This window comes from Octodon degus, unplaced genomic scaffold (genome assembly GCF_000260255.1).
Source record: "Octodon degus isolate 3935 unplaced genomic scaffold, OctDeg1.0 scaffold00023, whole genome shotgun sequence".
In the NCBI taxonomy this organism is placed as follows: domain Eukaryota; kingdom Metazoa; phylum Chordata; class Mammalia; order Rodentia; family Octodontidae; genus Octodon; species Octodon degus.
The window spans coordinates 466,380-477,878 of NW_004524599.1; the positions used below are offsets into that span (position 1 = coordinate 466,380).

Genomic DNA, 11,499 nt, shown 5'->3' on the forward strand with positions numbered 1-11,499 from the left:
CCGCCCCCTGGTGGGCTGAGCTGGACACACACACAAAAAATAAATAAATAAATAAATTTGGGGCTGGTGAGATGGCTCAGCGGTCTGAAGCACCTACTTAGAGCAAGCTTGGCAAAGCACGGGGACCGCGGTTCAATTCCCCAGCACCACAGGCCAGCCAGCCCCGCCCCCTGGTGGGCTGAGCTGGCCACACACACACACACATACACACACACACACACACAAATAAATAAATAAATAAAATTTAAAAAAAAAATTAAGAAAGGATAAGGTGGTGTCCTCACCTCCTATAAAGCAGCACTTGCTGGCAAGATGAGAAAGAGAAACAGAAACAGCCTCAGTGAGTCCCATTTCTGGCCACCCTATAGGGGTACCAGTTCTCTAGGACCCCCTGAGTCCCTTTACCAGCTCTCCTTTGTCCCTAAAAACCTAATTACCCAGTACCCCGTAACTTACCTATTTGCTACAATTCTGTCCTTTGTGGAACTTCCTTTAATACACTAAACTCAGGCTGGTGAGATAGTTCAGCAGACTAAACACCTGCTTAGGCAAGCACAGGGACCGCAGTTCAATCCCTGGCACCACAAGCTGCATTGGCCCCGCCCCCAGGGTGCACTGAGCCAGCTGCAGAGACCAGACATGGTGGCACATGCCTGTAATCCCAGCACTGGGGAGGCTGAAAACAGGAGGCTCACCACAAGTCTGAGCTGTGCAGTGAGACCCTGGAGCAACCAAAGACGTTAAATTAAAAAAAAAAAAAAAAAACCTATCAGCTCTACAGAGCAGAGCAAAGATAGTCTCTGGGTTTTGTTCCTTTAGCTGATAAATTCTGGTTCCTAGAACAGCTCCTGGGACATGGCTGCAGCTCAACGGGTATGTGTTAAAGGGGCAAACAATACTATTCTTTGCCAACTTTGAATCCTACAGGAATTCATCAGTCTGTCTTCTATCTTTATAGAACAACCAAGCTTCAAGGAAACTCATAAGAAAGGTCACAGGCCTGGAGACCAGGCATCAACTACAAGAAAGAAGTTCACCCCAGGAGGTCCTTGATCTGTGAGGCTTTTTTTTTTAACTTTCGATTTTTTTTTAGTACCTCAAGTTCTTTTTGTCATGTAGAATAAAAAACATTCACCATAAATAGAACAAAAAGAGATATGACAAAGCAAAGCAATTGTATATTGTGTGCTTCATAGGGGATGAGTGGGAATCTGGAAGAAAATCCAACAGATAAAGTAAATTGCTCCATTATTCAAAAATAGTGAGCTTCTTAGAGATGAGTTAACTAAACCACAGTAAATGTTCTGTATTTTGCTCCTTTGCTGGAACCTTAAGAAAACAATACTGGTACTTATTTTCTCAATAATTAAATTTCATATACATATGGCACTTGCTGCAAAACCTGTCAACATTGGATTTACTACATAAGATGTTATTTGAAAATGACCCAAAAGTAGGCTTGCTCTGATCACATTGTGGCAAACCCTGGCTTCTCAGTCAGCCATAGACAAATGTCCCTTGCCCTCACAATTTTCCGTTTGTCCTTTTTCATAATGAAAGCATTGAGTAAAACTTACAGCTGTGCAAAAGACGCACTGGCACTCCTGAAGTGTGGTCATCTTGTCCAGAGACTGTTCACACAAGCAGAGTTTGCATGTGACGAGGGGGGCAGGAGCCAGGTCTCCAGGCGCTGGGTTTTCAGCAGTCATGGTGAGACAGTAAAGCCCACCAACAGAGCCCATCAGCCTGTCTTCAGCCTTCCTCCACCTCGATCCCTACAGAAAAGTCCAAAGCAGAAAACACATCCATTGATATGGCCATCATTTGACCAACACATTTGGGGACCAGCTGAGCAAATCAACACCACCAATGATCTTAGAAGTATAGTTGAGCATTTCTGAGACCCCTGAGCTGGAGAGTTTGCTCTCTTGGCAAAGATATTCCCAGAGCCCTAAATTTAAGATGACTTCACCTCACAGTCCTGATTCATATCATGTAGGGGATGGAAGACATTGTTCAAGGGTATGAAGTTTCAGTTGGGTAAGAAGAGTACATTTGGGAGAGCCTGGTGATGATGGCTAGTAATAGGAGATACTTGAAAGCTGCTGAGAGTAGACTTTAAATACTCTCTCAAAAAAATAGAAGTATGTAAAGTGACAGGTTAATTAGCTTTATGTACTCATTTCATATGTATATACACAGAATATCGAAACATCACATAGGATACTGCAGATGTAAGCAATTTTTATTTATCAATTATATCGTAATAAAGCTGGGAGCGAGAGAAATGAATCACTGCTATAAACCATCATAGCATTTACAAGCTATGTTACTACCCACCAATGCAACAGCTCCAAAAATACACAAAAATATGGTGTGACTCAAAAAAGTTGTGAGGAACCACCATATAATCCAATAATTGCAGGGCCGACCAAATAGCTCAGTGGATTAAGGTGCCTATAAGCAGGTGCAGAGGCAGGAGGTTTGATCCTGAGACCTGCTGTGCAGGCCCCGCCCCCAGGGCATGCTGAGACAGCAGTTGAGACTGGGCGTGGTGGCACAAGCCTGTAATCCCAGCTCTTGGAAGGCTGTAAACAGGCAGATCACTATGAGTCCGATCTAGTAGTGAGACCCTGAACACCCTGTAAACCCTCCCCTAAAATACAAAAAAAAAAAGATTTAATCCAACAATTGTTACCTCTGGATATGTGCCTGAACTGAAAAGTGAGGACTCAAGGAGATACTGGTACATCTGTGTTCGTGGCAACATTATTCACAACATCCAAAAGGTGAAAGCAACCCAAGTAGATGAATAAACAGGTGCAGTGTTAACGCATCATGAAATACTACTCAGCTTTGAAAAGAAACTATATTCTGACACATGCTATAACCCAGATGAACCTTAAAAACATTGTGTGAAGCAAAATAAGACAGAAAAATGACAACTGCTCGGCTGTGTATAAAGGTGCAAGCCTGCAATCATAGCACTCAGGAGGCTTAGATAGGAGGATCGCCGCAATTTGAAGGTCCACCTGGACTACAGAGTGAGGCCCTGTCTAAAAAATGAAAGAAAAACGAAGGAGAAAAAAAAGGAAAAAGACAACAGCTAAATTATTCTGCTTATGTGAGGTAACAAGAGTTGTCAAAGTTATAGAGACAAAAAATAGGTCAGAGGTTACAAGGACTAGCAGGAGGACATGGGAAGTTATGATTTGACAGAAGCAAAGTTTCTGCCTGGGATGATGGGAAAGATCTGTAAATGAGTACGGTTGACAGCCACACAACACTGAATGTACAGAGTGTCACTGAGCTGCACAGGTAAAATGGTGGGGACATGGATCCTGGCATGGTGGGGCACACCTATAACCGCAGTACTCTGGCAGGCTGAAGTAAAAGAATCATGAGTTCAAGGCCAGCCTGAACCACTTAGCAAGATTCCCACTGAACTTCTAAAACGAACGAACGAACGAACGAATGAATGAATGAATGAATGAACGAATGAACAAACGAACGAATGAATGGCAATGAATGAATGAATGAATGAACGAACGAACAAATGGCAATTCAAGCCCTCTGTTCAATCTCCAGAACCACACACAATAAAAAGTTTGAAGTGATAAATTCTGTCATTATTTTACCCCAATTTAAATAATTAGAATGTGGTTGTTCAAAGTGCACCTTCATATATATTATTTCACTTAATCTTATGCAGTCATGATTATTGTCTTAGTTTTTTTTTATTTTTATGTTATTTATTTATTTATTTATATTTTTGTGTGTGTGGCCAGCTCAGCCCACCAGGGGGCGGGGCTGGCCGGCATGTGGTGCTGGGGGATTGAACCGCGGTCCCTGTGCTTTGCTTAGCTTAGCTTGTTCTAAGTAGGTGCTCTAGACCACCAAGCCATCCCACGAGCCCCTATTGTCTTAGTTTTACAGATACATTGAGGTGTTGATTAAGTCATCTGCCAAGGTTCCCAGAGCCTATATGTGGCGGAGTGGAACACAGATCTCCTTCTTTAAGGACCAAGCTCTGTGGCTGATCTGTTTCACCAGAGCTGCCTCTTCAGTGGGTGTTCTAAGGAGGGCCAAAGGGGAAGAGAGAAGAAAAAGATGAAGTCCCTGACCACAGCTGTCCTTAAGGCCGTCGAATTTATACAGAAATGAAATTTGTCTCCACACACGATATGACTACAGGAAAAGATAGCTTTGGAGCATAAAATAAAAATTGCAACAAAAGCCCTTCCACTCGACTGTTGTAATTCAAAAATCTTTTTTTAAGAAAATACAAAATAGTAAAAAAAAAAAAAAATTAGAAACAATACAGAATTTCACTAAGCAAAATAATAGGAATTCAACAATGGTTATTGTATTGTATAGAGTTGTCTTCAAATTAGTTGTTTAATTACCAGGTATAAGCATGCAAAATTAGTTTTTAAAAAAAGTTGTAAGAAACTAAAGAGGAGAATAAAAAATTTAAGCATTCACTGCTCCTTTCAGTAGTTAATTCAAAATCTATAAAAGAAGTAAAATGACTGTGGACACAGTCTTCTTGTATATGCATGCTTTATATTCATGTTTTATATCATATCATTAAATGTCATGTTCTGATTAAATAAAAGTAAAATCCAGAGGTTCTTACTATTCCAAATGAATGTGGACAAATCTAATAAATTCTGCCACTGTAATACTTAAAAATATCTCTTCCCCTACAAGAACTAGTCTCTTTTCCTACCAGTTTTGACAAAATAAATTCCTTAAGTGTATGGCCTTTGATACCAAGCCCCATAGTGGCTTAAATTTCAATACAGTCATGCATGCTTAACAACGCATGCATGTTCTAAGAAACGTGTCGTTGGGTGACTTCATTGTGTGAACATTACAGAGCATACTTCAACAGACCCAGATGGTGTGGCCTACCCCACAGCTACCCTACCATACGCCCTACTGCTCCAGGGCTAGGAAAACAGACCACAAGATTAAATCAAGAACAAAAGAAACAATGCAACCAAGAGATATGGTAAGCACAAGACATATAAAGCTGCTGCCATAGCAGGCTGTTTTAGAATAAACTTTTTTAATCAGTAGAAGGAGTATAATCTAAGACAGCAAAAAATAATAAGCCATTATCATGGTTGCTTGTCATTATCAATTATCATGTACTGTAGATAATTGTGTATGACACATTTTTATATGACTGGCAGCATAGTAGGTTTATTTACAACAACATCACACAAACATGTGATAATGTATTGAGTTACATTCTAAGAGCTGTGATGTTACTAGTCAATGAGTAGTTTTCAGCTCCATTATAATTTTATGGGACCACCAGCATATATAAGGTCTCTCATTGGTAAAAATGTTGCAGTGAGATGAGTGACTAATATACAATATATAGAAGTACTAAAAGGAGGAGAAAATAAATTCCATTAGGCAGAAAGAAAAGAGAATGAAATTTTTCTTTATCAATTTGCCAGTATCCAGCCAGAAAGAATTAATGGTTACTAAGCTGACATTTTGAGATTTTTGACCTACTTCCTGAGTAGGAATTAGACTTTTGTTTCAAAAGTATATTAAATAGGAAGCTAACCAATGAGTAGCTTTCATTATCAAAGGCATAGTTCTTCGCAAATGTCCGCGACCTGAAAGCATCAAAACATTGTATGCTTTCTCCATTGACTATTACAGAGCTATCAAAAGCAAATTTAGCTTTTATATTAAATTTGGGATTCTGAGATTTAAGAAAAAAAAAACTTTCCTTAAAGTAATGTAGAGGTAAAACTTAATAATGCCACCTCTTCCCTCTCTGAAGGGTATGCTGGGACAATGACCACCAGTGGTTTTCTCAGGCCTCCTGAGATCACAGCCCTCCCAGCCCCACCAAAGTCTCTGTTCTATCTCTGCACTGCTTTGCTACACATTCTGGATGATCTTTTCCTTAGCAAGAGGAGAACAAGGCAGCCAGTAAAGGCTTTGTGGCTGTGGAAAATGGGAAATGGCAGGGGCCAGGGCACTGCATACTCCAAATGCCAATGACAAGAACTCTTAAAGATCCAATCCTATACTGCTAATCTGCATATTCTTCAAGACACTCCACTGTTCTCCAGATCTATTTTTTTTTCAAAATTTCTCCAGATCTATTTTAAGAAACATTAAACAAGATAAATTTTAACATGGTCTTCAAAAAACAAAGACATCCTTGAGAACCTCCTATAAGGCATCTCTTAGAAGCACGGCTGCCTTCTTCTGAAGGCAGAACTAGCAACTGCATCATCAAAGCTATCTGAAAGATAACCACATCTCTGGTCATATAAATAAGTTTTCACTCCTTTTATAAAATTTTATTTTAATCATTAAAAATCTTTATGTACGTACTTGGTACAGGACCTTGCTACATAGCTCAGACTCATAGCAATCCTCCTACATAGCTCAGACTCATAGCAATCCTCCTGTCTCAGCCTCCCCAACATTGGGATTATAGGTGTGTGCCACCACACCCAATCTCAGTGGCTGGCACAGCATTCTGGGGCCAGCATGACATGAGGTACCAGGGATCAAACGCAAGTCCTTGTGCTTGCCAGGCAGGTGCTTAGACCACCGAGCTATATCCCCGGCCCCAACTCTTGGACTTTCCACTTACATGCTTATATACTATGTCAAAGTTATAAAAATTAAAATTATTTTTACATTTTTCATAGCTTTTTCTTTGGTTTTTTGTTGTTGTTGTTGTTGTTATTTGTTGCTGTTGTTCTTATTGTTGTTGTTCTTGTTCTTGTTTTGTTTTGTTTTTGGTCCTTAGGCATGAACCCAAGGCTTCATACATATTAAACACATGCTCTACAAGTGATCTACATCGCTAGCCTCTAAAAATATTTTTACAACATAAAATCTAGCAGACCCCATTTTGGTTTTGTCTTTGTTTTAGAAACAAAAAGAATTCCAATCATTCCAGCAGATACTTGTGGCCCAATGAAACACAGAAAAGGAGTAACGTATTTCATCCTTTGGAGATGTGAGCAATCTCAAACGATTCTTCAAAAAGAAGTAACTAATTTTCCTGTGTATTGTAACACCAGTGCCTTAAAATGATGGCTTTCAAATGTTTCCCAAGCAACGGAATTTTACAAAAACAAAAATCTTTACTAAATCACCCCTGTATGTTTGTGATTAAAGCAGAGTAGGGCTGGTTCCTAGGATGAATCCCTGTGAATCCTCTCCAATCTCCCAGGCACCAGCACACCACCCAAGTATCTTCCATGCACCACAAAACCAGCACTCTAAGTTTTCACTTGAGGCAAAAATCAACAATCAATGTTTAAAACCTGAATGGCACATACACACCATTTCATTTAAAAAAAAAAAAAAGAATATCAAACAAGAAATCTTCTCACCATGGAGTCATTGAAAATTGAACTTTTCAACCACTAAACAGAGGAATCCTGAGGTCCTTTGCTAAAATTCCCACACTTGAGCTCTTGTAAATGGCTCCAGGGTTTCCAAGTGTTTATTCATGTGTGCCTTAAGGTTCACCAGTCTCAACCACATGAAACCACCAGTAGCACACCCTTCCCCCAAAACTATCTAGTAAATGGCATGCAGCTCAGAGAGCACACCCATACTGAACACATGTTCCAAGCTCCTTCTGTCCTCCCTCTTCCTGGTTTCCTGGCTAACTTGACTTGTTCTGCCTCATACCTCATGCTTTTATCTAAGAAAAAAGCAACTTGAATGATCCACCCTACTACTTGTTTTTTCTAAAGATAACATGACAATTATTCACAGTTATTACAGATGTAATTGTGCCTCTCGTTGGATGTCAAGAAGGCGTTGGGAAAAGAATTTTGGCAGGGAATGTTAGGGGAACACTGGGAAAGGAAAGAAATCTGGCAGATGCCTTTTGGTTAAAACACTTTAAGGTTGGTGGCAGGTTTCTGTTGCCTACATGTAACTAGCCATAGAGCAAGAATAACTGGCTAGACCAGGTAAGGCAGAAAACTGCTCTATGCTGTCTAATTTTGTACTAAATAACCAGGAAAGGCAAACCAGCCATTCTACCTGCTTCTAGTATGTCTCTTGCATGATAAAAGGTACATTTTATGAGAAGCAAGTACTATCTGATAGGAAAGAACAGGCAGGTCACTTTTTCCTTCATGTATTTTCGTTAGAATTGCCAAAAAAAAAAAATGAAAACTTCAGAAGCTGTGCTGGAAGCACAGGATGCATAAGGAATTTTTGTATTCTGCTTGTAGGCCCAAAAAAGCAATCTGTTCCAAAAATGCAGAGGGCCAGAGAAAGTCAACATCCACAGTATTTTTAACCAATGTAATTTATGCCTATTTGACCAAAGCGAAAACACTTATCCCTTTGTGCCATGATTGTGAGGAGGAGGAGGAAGGTGAGGGTGATAAGGATATAACTTTGTGTTTTATCAGGGTGTTTATGTATTTTTGTATCATTGTGTAAAAATCCCAAAATTGAGATAAACTGATAAAACTCTACTTAAGACACTAAGAGAGACAAAAAGCAAGCAAAATGAATCAGCTGGATATTACTGGCACAACAGGACAAAAGAAAAATCCAGTAGATCTATGCTGAGAACTTAAATTTAGGCTATGCTATGAAAGTCTACACACAAGGGAAAAAGCAGAACAGGTGTCACATGATTGCTCTCAAAATGTTTACATGCCTCCCATGAAGTAGCTGGAGTAACCAACGAAAAGGCAGGAGTGCAGGAGCGTGCTGGCAAAGAGGGGGGCTCCCGGGGTGAGAAGCCATGAAGAGCTGAGGCTGGCAAGCTGCCTCACGTAGTGCAGAGAGAAGGGCAAGAGTCCGGTCTCTAGCAGAAAAGAAAGAAGCAGCAATCCCAAGGCCATCTTTCTGCCTTCTTAGGAAAGCTCTTCCATAGCGAGTAACAATGCCGTAACAGGTGACCAGCTTGCGCTCAGTGGGATCAGAAAGTTAATACACAGGTTCAGGGGCTCTCCTCAAATACCCAAATCCACACGTGTTCAAGGTCCTTACAGAAAACTGGTGCGGAGGCAAGAGGACTGCAAATTCTACCCTGCTGGACAATTTAGGAACTTAGCAAGATCCGGTATCAAAATGAAGTATTTTTTAAAAGGGCCAGGGTGTAGCTCAAGGTCAAGGTCCAGGTTCAGTCCACAGCAAGAACAACACTTACACATACACACACACACACAGCATGATATTGCATATAACCTACATACATCTTTCTCATATTGTACTTCATATGATCTCTAGATTACTGATTACTGTAATCCTATATAATATCAAATATAAATGCTATACAAAATTGTTCTACTATATTGTTTAGGAAATAATCACAAGAAAAAAAAGTCCACATTTTCTGAATATTTTCAGTCCACAGTTGGTTGGACCCCTGAATGCATGAATGTAGAACTTGTGTATACAGAGCTGACTCAATTGTGTTGACCTTTGGGCTTCTGTCCAATACAGTGGATTAGTTAGATACTGGTTCATATTCTTCTTTTTTTTTTTTTCAATGTATTCAGTTGTTACAGGGTCTCACTACACAGCTCAAACTCATAGGGTGAGTCCAAGCACTAGGATTACAGGGGTGCTCCACTATGCCCAGACTCTGTGGCCAACTCAGCCCACACTAGGGGTGGGGCTGGTGCAGCCTGTGGTACCTGGGATTGAACCACACTCCCTGGGATTGCCTAAACTTGCCTAAGCAGGAGCTTTAGTCTGCTGAGCTATCTTTTTTTTTTTTTTTTTTTTTTTTTATGAGCAGAATGTATTTATTGAGAGAAAGAAAGCTCCTGTCCAAGAGAGGGACAGGAGGGGGGCCCGAGCGGGTAGTTCCCCGGGAAGCTGTCTCTTCCAGGGACTTTTATAGTGTAAAAACCATGTGAGGCTAAGGTAGAAAGAATGGGAACTCGCTTAAGTGGGCAGAAGGTGGGACAAAACTATGGTGAATCAATGGGATTACATATGGGACAGGGTCTTTTCCTGTTGGAGGTTGGAATGCGGGATAGGGTCTCTTTCTGTTGGGGGTTGGGCTAGTGACTCACTTGGGTCTATCCAGGTGATTGATACCTATTTAGAATATCAATCCCAGGTGCTACTCGTTTAGCATTTGTTTGGCCTTTAAGTCTTTAGGTCTGGCTCACAGCAGGAGCATCCGTCCCTCCCACAGTTGTAAGGCATCTAATCTTCTGTGCTGCCTCCTTCGAGGGCCTGGCCCTGTCTGACTGCCTATAATATTTCTATCTAACTCCGCTGTAGAGCTATCCTGCTGGCCCAGGTTCACATTCTTAACAGAAGCTACTGACAACTCCAGTGGTACCGATTGGGATTAACAAAGTGCTGATCACCTTCAGCCATTAGTGACTTGCTAAAGTTCCACCCTAAATACAAGCAGGATTGGAAGGTAGACCAGCTGTCTGGGAGCAATGCAAGAGCAGCAGGAAGGGAAATGAGTGCAGTGTTGGCGGCAGAGGGAAGACTTACAGTGGCCCTCTGACCTGCCAGCGTCATGGTTATTTTCCCTGCTTGTATCCTTTACCTGTACTCTGGGCATTCAGGGACAGCACGAAAACATGCATATCAGCAATATCAGAAAAATAGTTCTAGTATACAACCAAGAAGGAAAAGAACAAATGGGACACTGGCAGTCACACTAATAGCCAGAGAAACGAAACAATTCAAGTGTATTTCATAGCTATTTAATTACTTTTAAAAAGAATAATTCCCAAGGCCAATGAACACCTAGTATCACCCATACTACAATTTGTCATTATTTTAATAATAAGATACCTGACATAAACTAACCCAAGAAATCCTCAATTCTTAGATGTGAAGTAAATAAATATTCACCTACTCAAGCTCCATGAGATGTCAACATTACAAAACTGGGCTTGTCATTGTGCCTTGCCTGGCACAACAGGGAAATAGGGAACTTCTGTTCTCCCGATTTGTGGCTTTATTCAGAAGAAGATATGAAAAAAGCTCTTCTGCCTGAAACTCCTTAGTCTTAACATTTTCTTTTTCATTTATGTATTTACGTAGTTAGTACAAGGTCTCAGTACACAACTTGGACTCATAATGATCCTCGTTTTTTCAGGAATATACCCAGTACAGGTCATTATAGGTGTGCACCATCACACCCAGTCTTGGTGGCTGGCTCAGTGCACTCCAGGGGCGGGGCTGGCCCCGCATGTGGTGCCAGGGATGGAACCCTGTTCCCTGCCTAAGCAGTCACCTAGCACACTGAGCTATCTTGCTGGCCCAGTCTTAACATTTTCAATGCAACAATTCTAACTTTGAAAGTTGTGGACTACTTTTCTTCTAAAAATGGAACTGGGCTTTTGGTTCCGCCGATCCGCGGCCTAAGAGGCAGTCATGGCACCCAGCCAGAATGGCATGATTCTGAAGCCCCACTTCCACAAGGACTGGCAGCGGCGTGTGGCTACGTGGTTCAACCAGCCAGCTCGGAAGATCCGCAGGCGCAAGGCCCGG

At 41.0% G+C, this 11,499-nt stretch overlaps 1 protein-coding gene across 3 annotated transcripts in view; it reads right to left on the reverse strand.

The window, feature by feature from the left end:
• Rnf144b (ring finger protein 144B) overlaps positions 1 to 11,499 on the reverse strand; it is a 226,431-nt gene that overhangs the window by 90,307 nt on the left and 124,625 nt on the right. For all 3 annotated transcript variants that reach the window (XM_023712085.1, XM_004628328.2, XM_023712086.1), the window contains exon 2: positions 1,578 to 1,775. In XM_023712085.1, coding sequence (XP_023567853.1) covers positions 1,578 to 1,742 — 165 coding nt within the window. In that variant the 5' untranslated portion in view covers positions 1,743 to 1,775. The remainder of the gene's footprint in view (positions 1 to 1,577; positions 1,776 to 11,499) is intronic.